The sequence below is a fragment of the Carcharodon carcharias genome, chromosome 6 (assembly GCF_017639515.1).
Source record: "Carcharodon carcharias isolate sCarCar2 chromosome 6, sCarCar2.pri, whole genome shotgun sequence".
Classification (NCBI taxonomy): domain Eukaryota; kingdom Metazoa; phylum Chordata; class Chondrichthyes; order Lamniformes; family Lamnidae; genus Carcharodon; species Carcharodon carcharias.
Window position 1 is genome coordinate 93,163,552 of NC_054472.1, and position 17,356 is coordinate 93,180,907.

Consider the following 17,356-nt stretch of genomic DNA (forward strand, 5'->3'; position numbering starts at 1 on the left):
AGAAGTGTGTCTGTGTGGCAGGGTCTTTCAGAGCTCCATGAAAGCCTCTTTTATGCATGCAGAACCTTCATCCATCACACTGATCTCACTGTCCAAGCATTTTGAATGCTTTCTGCTAGGGTTCTCTTTCAGTTGTCCATCTGAGCTAACCTGCATCTCTGCCCACCCACTGATCACACTCCCATGCAGCACCTGTGCTCATCCAACATGAGACTCCGCTTAGTTTCCATTTGACCACGTGGTAGTCGTAACATTCTTCATGAACTCCCCCGCAATTCCCCCTCCCCCAGTCACCCATTCCTTTCTCCCATAACCATCGATCCCTCTGGCATAATTTTTGACCCTTCCCACTGTCACCTTCCAGTCTGAACCCTTTGCATTCCAGACTATCCCGGTGAATGTGCACACTCCCTTCCTCCCAGAGAGCCCCACCCCCGTCCACATTGACCTCCCCCACCTCTTCCTTCCCACCCCCTGTGTCTGTGTGATCCTTTGTGTCTCCACCAGCAACCTTCTACCGATACTGTTGTACCCTCCCAGCCTACGGACTCCCTTTTCCCCCTGTCATCCTAATTATCCTGTCCTACCACATCCAACCTGAGTTACCTCCCCAGGAGTCAGATATTGACTCCACCGACCCTTCCCTGTGAGCACATTCATCTGGACGTTCCCACGCTTCAGGCCTTGACATTTCCACCCCCTTCCCTCTCTCCTTCACCAACCATCTGTACATCCCCAAGGCAAAGTCCCTGGAAGAATGCTGAAACCCATACCAAAGTCCCTGAAAGAATGCTGAAACCCATACCAAAGTATCTGAAAGAATGTTGAAGTCCATGCCGAAGTCCCTGGAAGTCTGAAGCCTCAGCGAAGTCAAAGTTGCTGCGTAGATACCTCCCGCTTTCTGATAGCTGCTCTGCAGAGCAGCCATGTGGATGAGGCTCCTCCCACCATGCAATGCACGTGTTTCTCCAGGGTCCGGCAGTGGTAAGCCTCTATCATCATCTTTTCCTCGGATGGCTGGGAGCTGAGCCAGACCCTAAAGGTAAGTCCTGACTTTTTGCATGTCACACTGATCCAGCTATGTTCTGGACCAGCATGTTTCCCTACCTGCATAATGGAGAATTGGGCATGGGGGAATGATTCTGGTCAAGCCTTCATTTGCAAATTGGTTTCACGCTGGCCTCTAGCGGGATTCCAGATCCTGCTGTATGTTCACGCTGGTGTGAAACCGATTTTTGGACCTCCCGCCGAATTCTCCACGCTTATCCGCCATTGATCCCACTGGCACAGGCATGGGAGAATTCCGCCCTTAGTTTCACTTTTGCTTTGAGTTGAGCACACACACCAGTTCTGATGTCTTCAAGCTTTTTACCTACGTATTGCTGTTCTCATGTGCCCAATCTTATTAAATGAACCCACAATATGTTTACTAAATTCTTTATCAATGATTGGTGATTATATCATTATAATAACACATGTTGATCAGCAGTATAGAGACCGACGGCAGCAAGATTAAGTACAGGTACAACATAGTGAACAGCCTTAGATCATGCTACATGGGATAAGACGACCCTTGATGTTTTGGTCAGACCACATCGAAGTTGCAGCATCACAGAGTGTTGAAAATGCAGCAGGTGACTGCACAGAAAAGCTTTGAAAACTCAGCACTGAGATAGTGCTGGTAAGCAAATGGATCCCCTGTGGTGAGATTGCAGCGCATAGATAGCCTGTCAGTTCCGTGAGTGGGAGAGCACATCAAGAGGACCAGCACTAGTTTAGCTCAGTTGGGAAGGGCGTGTGACCATAAAATTATAAAAATCTGGCCAGAGAAACTTGTGATTATAACAGATAGCTTCAGGAGTTGCTGAACAATTGGTTGAACAAAATGCAGACACCATTACTCTCTGGTGCATTCCCTCCACAACTCGTCTTTGTGGACTGATTTTCAGAGAAGCGCGCAAAAGCAGCCACAACGACACTCATCCCAGGTACCACAGAAGAAGGAAGTCAAACAGCTATTGCCAGAATGTCCACAAAATTCCCCAGTTTGAATTGGGATGAAACTGATCTACTATCTGGATTCAAAATATTTAAGCAGCGTGCATAGCTATGGTTTCTTGATTCCGATCCATCTGAACCAGCCAGGCAAACCATAAAAATTTGGTTAGCAATGGGAATAAAGGTCTACAGAGGATGAACATGTCTGGATTAACAGAAGAAGAGCAAAGGATCCCCAAAAGATATGGACTACTTTGCAAGACTGGCTCAGAATCAGGTTAAGTTCCCGTATTCATTGACTAGAGTTCATGTCATTTCAAAAGCAGCCTACAGAATCCATAAACCACTTCATCAGTAAATGCAGAGAAGAGTGTATGTACTGTAATTTTTCAAATGTAAAGCTAGAAGTCAGAATTGTTGAGTTGGGTGATTGCATTCACTCGCAAGGAAGCATTCCAGAAACTGCTAGACAAGTCCAAGCATATAGTATTGAAGAGCTACTCAAGGATAGGCGTAAATACAAAGAGATCCTCACAGATCAAAAAAGCTTACAGGTCCAAAGTACAACCCCAATTGTTGATACACTCTCTGGAACACCCAAACCTAGCAAGACATGTGGAAGGTATGGGCATCTACATGAACCAAGGAAATACCTAGCTTTTCAGCAACTCTGCAAGGCATGTGGCAGAGCGAGCCATTGGCAGTGGGCGTTTAAAGATGTCTAGGTCTCTTTAATTTCTTGTCCCCAGACATTCCCAATTTCGTTCAAAAATCATCGCTAAGGGAATTATTGAGAAAGGGTATGCCTTCCCTGTGGCACAATACTGCCAAATACTTCTTTGAAGCACTGAAACAGCCATTATCAGACCACAAACATTAACATTTTACAATCCTAGGGAGACAACTACCCTGGAGATAGATGCCTCACAAAGCTGTCTGGGAGCATGCATACTACAAAAATGTAAACCAAATGCATTTACTTCAAACTCTCGGTCCATAACACAATCCAACTACTCCAATGCTGAGCAGGAAACATTAGCTTTAGAGTTTGGAATCATGTGTTTTCATACTTATCAGCAAAAGATTTGTGGTAGAGACCGATGAAGCGCAAGCCACTGGAGATGATTTGGTGAAAACCATTGACCAATGCACTGCCAAGATTGCAACATCTCTTGATAAAGATCCAAGGTTATGACTGAGATTAGGTATAAGCTAGGTAACTCAATGATCACATCTGATACACTTAGCAGATTGTTTACTCCAGCAAAAACAAAAGATATATCCTTAGATCTACAAGTTGACTTCATTGACATCAAACTGGAAAATGTTCTCCAAATTGACCTGGTACATTTTGCACAATGCAAATGCTATCAGCTATAAGAAGAAATGGCAAAAAAAATTGTGCACTACAGAAACTGTGGAAAACCATCATCAAAGTGTGGCCTGTCTCAATTCAGTTGTCCACGAACACATGAGACCACTTTCGCCTTATCGGGACAAGCTAGACATCTCCCAGGGAGTCATTTTTAAAGGCAAACTGGTCATCATACTAGAATCTTTGCAGCCTGATATTCTTCAACAACTTTATCACTCATACATGGGCATCGATCAGACAAGAAGACTCAAAAGAGAGACAGTCTATTGGCTGGCTATGAATAATGACATTGAAGTTGTCATCAAGAAGTGTGAGGCATATCAAGAGCATTTACCAAGTCAGCACAAAGAATCATTAATTCCACATGAAGTTCCCCCACACCCCTAGTCCAAAATCACGTCCAACCTCTTTCTCATTCATGGCACTGACTTCATTGTTAATGACTTTACCAAGACTTTACCCCATTATTCGGCAATTGCACAATACGTCAAGCACAACCGTCGCGCACACTCTAAGGCCAGAATTTTTCCGTCGGCGAGTTGGAGGTGGGGCCCGCTCGCCGACACGTAAATGGCATGGGATGACATTGGGGGGGGATCCCCCGACACACACTGACAGTTGGGGAATCCCTCCCCACCCCCGCACAGGAAGTGCATAGCGCTTCCTGTTGGGCGGCCCATTGGGCGGGCCTTAATTGGCCTGCCCACTCAAAATGGCAGCAGGGCCCGTTTCAGCGGTGGCGATCGGCTGCCCGTCCGCTGCCAAGCTGGTGGGGCCCGCCCACCCATCAAGGGCAAAATTCTGCCCTAAGTCTTATTTTCAGTTTATTTAGGGTGCCTAGAGAGGTCATTACGGATAATGGTCCACACTTTATTGGTAAGCCATTTCAGGATATGTTTGAGAAGTGGAATATCGATCACACTATTACTCCTTATTATCCTAAATCTAATGGCCAAACTGAATGAATGATTCGCGTGATGAAATCCCTATTTGTCAAATGTAGAGAGACCAAGCAAGATATACACATTGCAATGTTACATCTGAGACGGACACCTTTAAGTGCAACTATTCCATTACCAGCAGAGCTCATATTTGGCAGAGTACTGCATACCAATTGACCCACTCTTACCCATTCTTCTCTCTCAGAAAGAAACTTTTAAAATTGCAAGAGAAGTTGACCAACCTGCACGATAGAAATGCAGGTACATAATTGTTAAGTTTACAGTTGAGACAACAAGTTTGCTTCCAGGATCCCACAGGAGGTACATGGCAACCAGCCGAGGTGACAAGTATTTGTTCAGAGCCAAGGCCCAATGATGTAATTGCACAGAAGGTGAAACAGAGGAGTAACTGAGGACAAATCAGATACCTTTCCAGTCCACTGTACAGTCCTATTGCATCTAGGATAAGATCTCAAATGCAACCAGGAGCAACATTGAAGCATGACAATCCCAAGGATCACTATTAACCTTCAGAAAAGGTTACCATTACAAGATCTGGATGTACCAGCAGATTACCTTTACCTTTACGCTTTAGAGACTCAGATTGATCAGTTCTATGCACTTATGCAATGATAACTAAACATGAAATTGTATGGTAAATAGTTATTCTTCTTTGGAAGGAGGGAAAGTATCTTTAAAAAGAAAGGGGGATGTTGTAATATTCCTTCAAGGAATGGCAGCATGACATCACTAGAAATAGCCACTCTCCAAATTTTCCTGTCCCATCCACAACGATGCCCACAGCTGGCGGGACCGGAAAATCCCAGCCTTAGTTTCACTTTTGCTTTGGGCAGAGAGCACACCAGCTCTGATGTCTTCAAGCTTTATACCTTTGTATAACTGCTGTCATGTGCCCAGTCTTAATAAATGAACTGACAACATGTTTACCCAATCCCTAATGAGTGATTGATTATATCATTACAATAACACAACAATCTAGACTGTGAGTGTGTTTCTTTTAGTTTTTTTTTTCAAATCTCTTGTTCTTCACATCAAAGTACAATCCTTTGTTATGTGTTTTAAAACAAAAAAGTCTATTGTGGCTCTGTTCAAGAGCCTAATAAATCAATCAATATGTTCAACATATTGTCAAGAAACTTAACACAAAATGTCCAATATATAAAGTTGCATTTAAAAATACAAAAGCTGTGTAGATTTTTAAAAAAATCAGCTATAAGCTGAAAGGGTTAACTTCTCTGCAGAATTTCAAGGGGCAGAGCAAATCATTCTTGGAGGCTCTCAGTTATGTCACCTTACGCACCTTTTTTTTAAAACTCTCAAAAAAAGGAAACCAAACTCCATTTTAAACTCTGCTTCCTTAAACTTTTACACTTTTCCCTCTCTTTCTAATTCCTACAGATTTGTCCTTGGGAATTAAACATGACAAAAATAAATAATCCTTACTATAATTAACTCTGAAACAAAATAGTTTGCATCTTACATTAAATTTGACTTGTTCCAAAGCGTTTTTTTAGCCTGTGCAAGAGTTATTTTCAAAATTTACTTTTTCTGGTACAACCATTAACCAGAATCAATTTCCAATTCATACAATTGAACATTTAAAATTTAAACTGCCAAGCACACGTGTGTTTCTTTTATCCGGAATTAAAGTCCTCATATACCCCGACTAAATTTTTCATAGTGACCACGAGCAAGGCTTCTAGTTAATAACTTAACAAGTTCATTAACCTTAAAACTCACAATTTGTTAAAAAATTGCATGAATTTCAAATTAAATAAAATCTTCAACAAAAAGGATGTTATGAATAATTTCCAATTGTATTTCTGCCACACATCTCAAGGCTTCAGATTAGATTTCTGAGTAGAGCACGAAATACAGCTTGATGAATACAAACAAGAAATTGTTTTGTTGAAATCATAGTTACAAGAAGTGTGAGGACCTGGCTGGATGGCTGTGAATTTGCAATTCAGAGTGATGCCAACAGCTCAGGTTCAAATCCCATACTGGCTGAGGTCATCCATGAATGCCTTCTCAACCTCGCTTTGCACCTGAGGTGTGCTAATCCTCAGGATTAAACTCACCGCCAGTCGTCTCTCTGTAATAAGATAACAGCTTATGGTCCTCTGGGACTACGGCTTCTTTCACTTTATCTCTGGATCAAAGATCTGAAATTGTATATTAGTCTTGTTGTAAACTGCATTCGGCCTGTTCTTTCAAATGCTGTTTCAGTTCAAGGATTTCTCCATCTATATGTCAGAGTTCTCAACTTCTAATCTGGATGGTTCAGGCATCCCATAGTGCACAACGGTGTCCACTATACACCAGAAAGTGTCACCCTATCGCTGGCTTCCACATACTGTTCATAATTTTCTCATTGATAAAGGCAACAGCATCTCAATAGCTGACATATCTGTCTTTTAAGCATTCGGCATTTCATGTTTGGAAGTCTTTACTGAGTCAGCATGGTACGGATGCAGGATCCATGGCTATCCTGGCTCTATCTTACAACTTTGATACCTTCACAACTCAGGTGTCTTAGCATTTTACCTCTGTCCCATCTCAGGGTCCCCACTAATGTTGGTTTTAAAAGGGGGATTTAATACATTTAAAACTTGATTTAATTTAGTTGCATGCAGCCTAACTGCAGGATCACAAGTTAACCCTTTAAACTGTTTGAGTTCGACAGAGATATAACCATCAGGCAAGGATTCAGAAACTGAATTAGCAAATAATACCAAAGTTTATTGAACATAATCAATATCAATTAACTAATAAAAAGAAAACATAAGTATACTTATCAACCAAACCCCACACACTCGATCCCTGTGCTGACAGGAAACACCCTCTATCCCCAAGGATATCAATTAGCTCAAGCCTTCACGCCAACAGGTATTCGCCTCTGCCTCAGAAGGAAACTATCCAGGGTCCATGGCAACAGCAACCTGGCCTCTGTCTCTGGGCCCAGTGCTACACTCATAATCTCTTCACTGACAGGAATTCCCGCCTCTGACCCCAAAGATAAAACTAGTTTCCCTTCACTTGGTGTACAAAACAAGATGGTTCCCATAACACCTTTTTATACCTAAAAGGACACGTGACTCCACCTTAGTCAGTGTTGCCAGAAATGGCTAATTAGTCAATAATGTGGTAAGGGTTAATTTTATTGGTACCAGCCAATTGTGCAAATTGCCTTAAACTTAAATAATGGGTTTACTTCAAGCTTCATCTCTTAAGGCTTACAGGCAACCCATTCATTAAATCAAAACTTCAGCAGTTAAGGTTGATGTGTCCCTGGTAGGATGGGATCCCATGGAATTCAGGCTTTCTCTTTCCCAAATTCTGTGATGCACTTCAATTCTTTCATGGAGATGTTAATGGAAAAAATGCAGATATATACTGTAATCTGACTTCTTATTGACTATTAATGATCAGTTACTTAACTGGGCAGTGGTGGTGCAGTGGTTAGTGCTGGTGCCTCACAGCTCCAGGGACCTGGGTTTGATCCTGCCCTCAGGTGTCTGTCTGTGTGGTGTTTGCATGTTCTCCCTGTGTCTCTGTGGGTTTCCACCAGGTGCTCTGGTTTCCTCTCACCATCCAAAGACATACTGGTTAGGTGGATTGGCTACGGTGTCCCCTAATGTGAGTGTGTGCTCTATGATGGACTGTCCTGGGTATAGCCTGTCTAGTGCCCATTATCTGCCTATATAGGCTCCGACTCCCCACAACCCTGAAACGGATGAGTGGTTCTGGAAAAGCGAGTGAGTGAGAGTTACTTCTGGGTAACTAGAGTACTGACCCTCCACCACCAGCCCCCACAGAACTCTGCCACCCCCCTGACCCACCACAGGACAACCCCGACTACCCCCAACCCCCCTCCTACTAACCCACACCTAAAACCAACTACTTCCCTCCCTACCGACCCCGCACAGGCCTCCTCCACACCTGCCTACCTTAATAACTTACCTTCTCCCTGGATTTTTAAAGTGTCTGGACCTTTAAGCCTACCTGCTTTACAGCAGCTAGTGATGTAAAAAAGGAGGCGTGGCTTCCTTACCTCTGACTCAGCTACCCTTAACACAAGGCCTTGGGAACCCGCTACACTGCACTGTTCTTGCCCAGCCTGAGTCGGAAGGTCGCGCGAGAAAGGAGCAGCTTGATTTCCAGGTGAGTAGGAGCCGAGTGGCAATCCAACTCTGATTGCCACTCCACAGGCCATTATATCAGATAGGTTTCTAATGTACGATTGTTAGCAGCATGAACTTGGCATCTTTTCCGCCCACATGTTAGTATAAAATGGCAACTTGACCAAGTTTGTTCTATGCGGGTTGCATGATTATATGAAAAGCCAATAATAATAATAATATGGTCAAGTTTGAGCAAGCACACTAAATTCCATGAAAGTAAAATCTAAAGTCTAAACCAGCTTACATCTCCCCAGGATGAGGGTGAAATATAATGCCAATTTATTGATCACTCACTAAATGTAATCTAATGGAGCTGTGCCCTTAGCCAGGGTAAGGGGTTTCTCAGCTCAATCATCATTCTTCTCTGACATTTGCCTGCAATAATCAATACAATCACAATGAGCAGTTGAATCCCAACCAAAGCATATGAGGGAATTTTAATATCTAAAGTTCCACCAGTATCTTTAACTCCAACATCTGGTACCTCTTCGTCAACCTTTGCATTCCACTGCTCCAGCAGGTAAAATTGTTAGTTGGAGGAATTAATTCCTTGCATGAACTTTGTCAGGTGTCCAGCCTATGGGGGAATAACATACACAAATCTATGGACATATTCGTGTCGACGTTCCTTCACCTTCATGTGATCTTTAATAGTGATGTTTAACTCCTGATGTTAGTATAGGTTGTGTGACAGTTCTGATTTTTCTCCAATACTCCTTGCTCTATTCCTTCCTACAAGGCTCTGGTTTTGTGTTTGCAGCAGGTTGGTAATCCCTTATCAGTTACATTGATCCTAACTGGCACTTAAAGGTTGACTCTGTTTCTCTTTCCACAGGTGCTGCTAGACCTGCTGAGTATTTCCAGCATTTTTGGTTTTTAATTTGAGAAAATATCCTTGCCTTCCTCTTGCCCTTTCTCCCCTCCATACCCCTGCCACTGTCTGCAGCCTGCTAAATGTGATCATTTTTCTTGTTTGTTATTCTTCCCTCTTTAACTATTACATGCATGGGCAAGTTTTTTCCACATGGATCAACACATTATACATAACAACTTCCGGAATATCATACATGGTACATAGTTTGTTGTTAATAATCCATATTCCAACTGCTAAATTGTCCTGTTTGAAATAATGGTATTGTCAGTTACAGTATAATACTGCTGGTTACTGCAGCCACTTGCACCATTCACTTAATATTTCAACACATTGATTAATGTACCAAAGAAATAATATGAGGAAATTATTAAATTAAAATACAGAAGTAATTTAATTCTCTTTGAAATTCCCTCTTATACGGCAGGTGATGGTTTCAAAGAATAATAGATGATAACAAACTGTAGAAATGATAGCTGGGAGAGGCCAAGAGACTTTGAAAGGTGAAAAGTTTTAGGAGATTAGCTTCAAAGAAATTTCAATATCCATTTAGAGTTGGGCAGGATTTTGTTCCCCTATAATTTATGCTTGTGTAAAGAAAGCAGAGTTTGATTCTTATAAGAATTTGGTGCTAGTGGCCATTTTTATGTCTGATGATAAAGGAGTGAACCCACATAATGTACATGGAGTGCAATGCATGGGTCACCATGGACCTTCAATGTAGCAAGAGGCAGCACATTTCATTTTGTCAGGCAACTGTGTCTCTGGATCAGGGTAGCTGTGTTCAAGTACCAGTTGGCCTGGTAACATCAGGATGCAATCTCTAGTGGCACAGTTCAGAAGAGTGGAATAAACTATGTGAATTGCCATCTGCAGGGGCAATGGAGAGAGTTAGCAGAACACCAGAGGTAGCACTACCTGGTTTGATTCTTGTGCTATGCACTAAGCAGATCAAGGAGAGGAAGATTAAGGAGGACAATATGTGACTGCAGGCCTGGTGCTGGATGGAAACGTTCATATTTTTGGCATTTTGGAACTAAATGTAGAACAGAGGATAGCAATACCAGTACCAGTTAATACCAGTAATACCAATGTCCTTCAGTGAGAGTAAATAGAGCAGTGAGTAGGATTTAAACTAATGCGACAAGGGTTAGAGAGAGCCTATTTTCAGACTGGGGAGACCATTATTAGTTCTTAGTTGAAATAATTTATAAGATACTATCAGGAAAGAAACGGAAAGAAAAAGCTAGTAAGAAGATATTGTCATATAAAGGGCATACAAAGGGTATCAAAAAATTAAATGAGAAAATCACAAAAAGCTACAAGGCCAACTGCTCCTAAAAAATCAAGTCAGGATTTAGGAGTGGGTGAATGCATAAAGCATTCAAAACAAACTTAGAGCATTAAAAGAATGATACAGTCTCTATAACAGATGTGGCTTAGATTTAGACAGGACTAGGAATTTAATATTCTTAAGAGAGGATTTTCCCCTCGTCGGGGCAGGCACAGTGGTGGGCCCAGGAGCGGCCACAAAACAGTCCACCACCCACGGTCGGGCCCCGAACATGATTTTCTGCTGGCTGGCCAATTAACAGCGTGCTGGGAGCCTGAGCGCTGTTGGAGTGGGGGCGGGAGGAGCGTGAGTGCTGAAGTTTGTGCATGCGCGGGGATGCGCTCACTGAAGCTCCCTGGAGGCACAGAGTTGCCTCAAGGAGCTGAAGGATTTAAAAATGAAATACAAAGATTTGAAAAATAAGGGAAACGTCCCCACATGTGACTCTGTCACATGAACAGGGACATGTTGAAAATGAGTTTAATTTTTTTTATTGTTTTGTCCACTGTTGGATGAGGTTTTGCAAAAAATGCAAAGGCTGCCTGGCATATTTGCCCGCTCACCAATTGTAAGGTTGGACGGGCAATGAAAAATTCAACATAATTACCATAATTAAGGGCATTTATAGGTCTCTTGATTGTCGGCGGGCATGCCACTGACTCTCGTAGCGCCCGCCAACTGAAATACCGTGAGCAACCCGACATCATCATGCGCTATTTCACGCTAGGCCATGTCGGGCGCCCTGCCCTTAGTTACTACATCTTCAGGGAGACAGAGAGGAAAAAGAAAAAGCCAGAGGGAGAAGTGTTTGTGAAAAATTCTAGCTTTGTCTTGGAATGTAAGCATATCTTGGGATCACACCAAAATTGGATGTATAGAATGAAGAAAAGGAAAGAGAAATGATATAGTTCTTGGTGGACATTCCAGGTCACCAATAATGAAGATAGAAAGATGGGGAAATCTACAGATAATTCAGAGAGGCATGTAAGAACTTCAGGGCTACTATTGGGTAAATATAACTATCCCAACAGAGGTTGGAATAAGGATAATTGACTGCTATTTTATCACTAATGTGAGTTTCTTTTTTTCAGGGCACTGGGACCCCAAGCATTTTTCAGCCTATGAAGTATTTCGTGTCAGTCTCATTACATCAGAACTAATTGTGAAGGAGGTGAAAACCCAGTTAAATGGTGTGAAGGTTATCTTTGATCTTTGTGGCTGGCGATTTGCTCATGCTTTGAAGATCAGTCCAACAATTGCCAAAAAAATTGCATCTGTGCTTGTAGTAAGTTTCACATTTCAACTTAGAATTCAAAACCTGTTTTAAAAAACAACAGTCTCAATTTCCACTACTGTTTACCCTGCCACTGCCAACTGACCAAGTCAACTGCCCTACTTCTGCCATATCCTGCATCTCCTCACAGTATGCCCACATCATGGACCCAATTCTTTCATCCAACCACACCCCACAGCTCTTTCTATTACTGTTATAAAATGATATCCCCATTGCATTTGTTCTCAACACTGCTACCGCATTCCCAGTGCTTTGAAAATCCACAATACTGGTACCTCTCTTCCCATAACCCACCACTTGCTTCTACTGCAAGACCAACTGACCTCCACACCCAGATTCACAATATCCTTTCCTGGTGACAAGGTTTATTTCTGAAGCTTGAACCTACAATGTTTACTCTTAAGAATTTAAACATTGTATGTATAAGATTTTCCATGTATTTGCATTACAGTGAAAAGTCACATTGCTTTTAATGCGACCAAAAGCTGGCTTCAGTTTCATGTTTTCAATCTAGCAACAAATTTAAACTCTGTAATAATGATCAAATTAGCAAGGTTTACCAAAGAAGAAACAGAAATTGAGGCAACAAAATCACTTCCCAAAACTCGAACATTTTGATTGTTATTATGGACAGGGGAGAGAGGCAAGCTGAACTCCTTTAAGTTTTACCATCTGTCTGAAAGGAGAAGTGTTTTAATTTTTGTAATAGGGTGTTGTTGTTTCCTCAAACCCTCCTGTTTGTGAAATCAATTTTAAAATGACCCACAGCAAACTCTCTTTAGGGTTAAATCAGAAGTAGTGTTGATTCGTACTTTCAAACCCAGGGGATAGTTATCACAATTTGCATAAGAACATAAGAAATAGGAACAGGAGTAGACCATTTGGCCCCTCGAGCCTGCTCCTCCATTCAATAAGATCATGGCTGATCTTCCCGTGTTTTGATTTCCATGTTCCCATCTAACCCCAATAACCTTTGATTCCCTTGCCTAACAAGAATCTATGTACCTCTGCCTTAAAAATATTCAATGACCCCGTCTCCACCACCTTCTGAGGCAGAGAGTTCCAAAGTCGCATAACGCTCTGAGAGAAAAAAATTCTCCTAACCTCTGTCCTAAAAGGGCGTCCCCTAATTTTAAAACAGTGCCCCTTAGTTCTGGACTCACCCACAAGAGGAAACATCCTTTTGACATCTACCTTGTCAAGAGTTCAGAATCTTGTATACTTCAATCAAATCACCCCTCATTCTTCTGAACTCCAGTGGAAACAAGCCCAGTCTGTCCAACTTTTCCTCATAGGATAACCCACTCATTCCAGGTATCAATCCAGTAAACCTCCTATGAACCACCTCCAATGCATTTACATCCTTCCTTAAATAAGGAGACCAAAACTGCACATAATATTCGATGTGCGGTCTCATCAATGCCCTGTATAACTGAAGCATAACATCCTTACTTTTATGTTTAATCTCTTTCATAATACAGGATAGCATTCCTGTAGCGTTCTTAACTACTTGCTGTACCCGAATACTAATTTTTTGTGACTGATATCTTAGAACACCTAGATCCCTCTGCACCTCAGAAATATTCAGCCATCCTCCACTTAAGTAATAATCTGCATTTTTATTCTTTCTGCCAAAGTGAACAGCTTCACATTTTCCCACATTAAACTCCATTTGCCACATCTTTGCCCACTCACTCAACCTATCTATATCCATCTGCAACCTCCTCATGTCCTCTTCACAACATACTTTCCTATCTATCTTTGTGTCATCTGCAAATTTAGTCACCATGTCTTCACTCCCCTCATCTAAGTCACTGATTAAATCGTAAAAATTCAAGACCACAGTACAGACCCCTGTGAGACTCCACTCGTCACATCCTGCCAATCAGAAAAAGACCCATTTATGCACACTCTCTGCTTTCTGCCAGCCAGCTAATCTCCTATTAATGCTAATATGTTACCCCCTACACCATGCGCTTTTATTTTCCATAATCATCTTTGATGTGGCACCTTATCAAATTTCATTAACACACACAAGCGCACAAAAAGAACATAGGAAAGAAAAGAGTTTTACAACTTTAAAACTAAAGACAAAGATATGGATATTAATTCATGTGAATGTCAGAATCCAGTGAGAGTTCCTTCACGTAGGAGTTAAAGTTCACATGGGTTCAGCTAGCTGAAAGCAGGAGTTGCCAAATTCCTTCAACGTTGGTGATGGTGCAGCGAGATGAGGTTGGTATCCAGAGACTTGTTCCGCTCTACAGGCATTGGCAGGAATCTTCCAGAGTACCAGGCTTCAAAGAGGCTGAAACTTGAGGCAGGCTTTGTTGCCAGCCTGAAGTCCTGTTTTGGTGTTGGCAGGCTGGATGTTAACAGTAGACTGCCCTGGGAGTTCAGGAATCAGAGAATCACAGAATTGAGAATATAATAAATGTATGATAGATGATACAGGATATACTTAAAGAATATGTTCACTAGAATATCCATCATATTTAAAAATGATGACATGAAATATAAAATAATGTAAAATATATTAAATGTATTATAATAAATAAATATAAAGAAAGTATAAAAAAAACCAAAGCCATCATTAAATGTATAAACTTGAATTAAATAAAAATTGAGATAAGAAGCTTTGATAACTTGCACCGAGGTGGTCCATACTATAAAATCATGGAAGATGTTTTGTTTGAAGTGCATTTTTAAATTGGAAGACCTGAAAAGAGTTGAAATGTAATACAGTAAGTCCCACTTAACGTTGACTCACTCAGCAGTTTCACTTTAACATTGCTAATAAAGTAGTGACAATATATATGTTTAAAGTTGCCAGTGTTCAGTTGGGATGGAGTGTGCCAGTTTTGATCTGAACGCTGTAACATTGGGGAGAATTTTCCCCATGTCAAGCGGGCCGAGCGGGCACAGACCTGATTGCCACTCGCGATTGAGCCTGCGCCGCCATTTTACGTGGGCAGGCCAATTAAGGCCCGCCCAGTGTATTTCTCGACTCTTGAGGATAGCGGGAGTGGGCAGGCACAGACCGCTGGATCCAATGGTGACCCGGCAGCCTGTTTAAATGAAGGCCTGGCAGCTTTTGTAAGGCTGCTCTCAATGGCCGGCAGAAGAGGGCTACTGTGCATCACGCAAGTCGGGAGAGTAGGCCATGGGGCAGGCCAGGCCAGAGGGTAGGCCAGTGGGGCAGTATGCCCCTCGTTTCTCTGATGAGTGCCTAACTGCCCTCCTGGAGGAGGTGGCAGCACAGCGGGAAGTCCTGATTCTGAGGGACGGGAGGTGGAGGCCTGGCCAAACGTGCGTGGGAGAAGGTGGCTGAGAGCATGAGCTCCCATGATGTGATGTGGCGCACATGGGTCCAGTGCCATAAAAGATTCAAGGACCACCTGCGCTGGAAGGGTGAGTACCATGTTGGCTGAGGTCACTTAATGTAGGCGTCACCCTTTCCCCCCAGCGCTCCCCCCACCCCCCCCCCTCCCCCACCCCGCAACTTTGAGCACAGAAACGGCATTGAATCCTTCACGTCATGTATCCCTTGCTGGGTGGGCCAGCAGATATTGCACATGCCCAGCTCACATTGAGAGGGTTGAGCTAGGATGAGTTCTGCACCCGCAGCATGTGTGACACTGACACCCAGAGTGTAGAATGAGGGTGAAACTCAAGGATCTGCATCTAGGCAGAATCCTGGAACTGGGAAGCATGTTGAAGTCAGGGTGCTAGCATGCTGGGAGATGAGCTTGCAGGTGGTGCGGCACCAATCCATCTGCTGGTCTTTGCGCTCCACGTACTTGTGCCTCCTTGCTTCACAAGGTTACACTTTGTGGTGCCACGTGTGACGGAGGCAGCATTTGGGTAATGGCAGGGGTGGGGTCAGCCCTGGCTTGTTTGGGTGGGTGTGCGGCAGCTGCAGGGTGACGAAGAACTGGAGTCCTGCAATGTCCCACTCTGACTGGGGTGGCAGGGATGCGTTGGGAATCCAGGTACAGGCTGGACTAATCAACGCTCCTCCCTCCTTTTCAGAAGAAGACTGCGCACAATGCAAGTGGATGTGGACTGGCAGAGGCCAGGCCCATATGACGATCCTGACACCTCTTGAGCAGCAGGCCATGGATCTTGAGAGGCGCCATGCCCCTAGGTCCACTGGTGGCGGTGAGGCCGGGGTGCCACGGGGAGGTATGTTTGGTGAGCACTCAAGTCACCTTGTGTGTCACAGAAGCCATGGCACTGCTGAATGCTCCGTGATTGAAGTTAGCAACATGGGTTTACCATTGATTATGGAAGGATGAGCGCATAATGATCTGGGGAGCAGCATGCAAGCTGACATTGTCTGCACTGTAACTAATCAAATGTCCTTTTTCTTTCAGCATCACTGGAGCAGGGCAGGAAGGAGGAGGTAGAGGAGCCACCTCTCACCCCTGAGGGCCCAGAGGAAATCCACTCACCAGCATCACACCATCTCTGCCAGACAAGCACCAGTGCAGATACCAGCAGCTCAGTGGGAATTAGATCTTTGGCTAGTGCCCTGGGGCACAGTGGTGAGGGCACTTCACACTCACTTTGAGGTGCGGGCAGAGACAGAGAGTGCCCATGGCGCCGGCAGTCAGAGGACTGCTGGGGACCAGGCAAATTCTCTGTCAGTGGCTGATGATGTGCCTCTGGAGTCGTCCAGGAGGCAGCAAACGCTGGAAGTACAGCAGGGTCTGGCGGGAGGCAATGTGTGGCATGGTGCCCGTGCTGGAGGAGTCCATGCGAAGCATCACTGATGCATTGAGCCTCATAGCCGAGCGCCATGCTTCCTCCATGGAGAGAGTGGCAACTCGCATGGAGAGGCTCCTCCAAGATAACATTCAGGGCTTCCTGGGGTTGCACTCAGACCTGCAAGCCCTCACAGTAGTATTGAACTCAGCTGGTCATTGCCTGTGTGAGAGATGATTTGGGTAACAAGTATCCCAGCTTGGTGCCCATCCATCTACAGTGAGCAGGGGATTCCCAAGCGACCTCACGTTGGTGCAGCAGCTGCCTGTCATCTCTGCGGGCTCCTCTTAGGGCACTCCAGATGAGGGCAGCAGCTCCTCCGCCCCTCTGCCAGTAACCGTGGCATCCGATGAGGCTGTGACAATTGGGGAGATGTCAGCTGTGGAACTGGCCGCTCCCTCCCAGGCTGGGCCATCAAAGGCTCCATGGGCCAGAGGACACCCGCCAAGGTCATCGAGGCCAACAGGACAGCACAGTGAACAGCTGTCTCAGATGCCAGTGCCAGCGATGGGGGGCACCTAGATGTAGCACCTGTAAGCATAAATTTAAGGCACCTTAGGCACACCACGAGT

The 17,356-nt window shown here is 43.8% G+C and overlaps 1 protein-coding gene across 1 annotated transcript in view; it reads left to right on the plus strand.

Moving 5' to 3' along the window:
- ttpa (tocopherol (alpha) transfer protein) overlaps positions 1–17,356 on the plus strand; it is a 60,768-nt gene that overhangs the window by 38,827 nt on the left and 4,585 nt on the right. Inside the window, exon 3 of the mRNA XM_041189268.1 lies at positions 11,815–12,008. Coding sequence (XP_041045202.1) covers positions 11,815–12,008 — 194 coding nt within the window. The remainder of the gene's footprint in view (positions 1–11,814; positions 12,009–17,356) is intronic.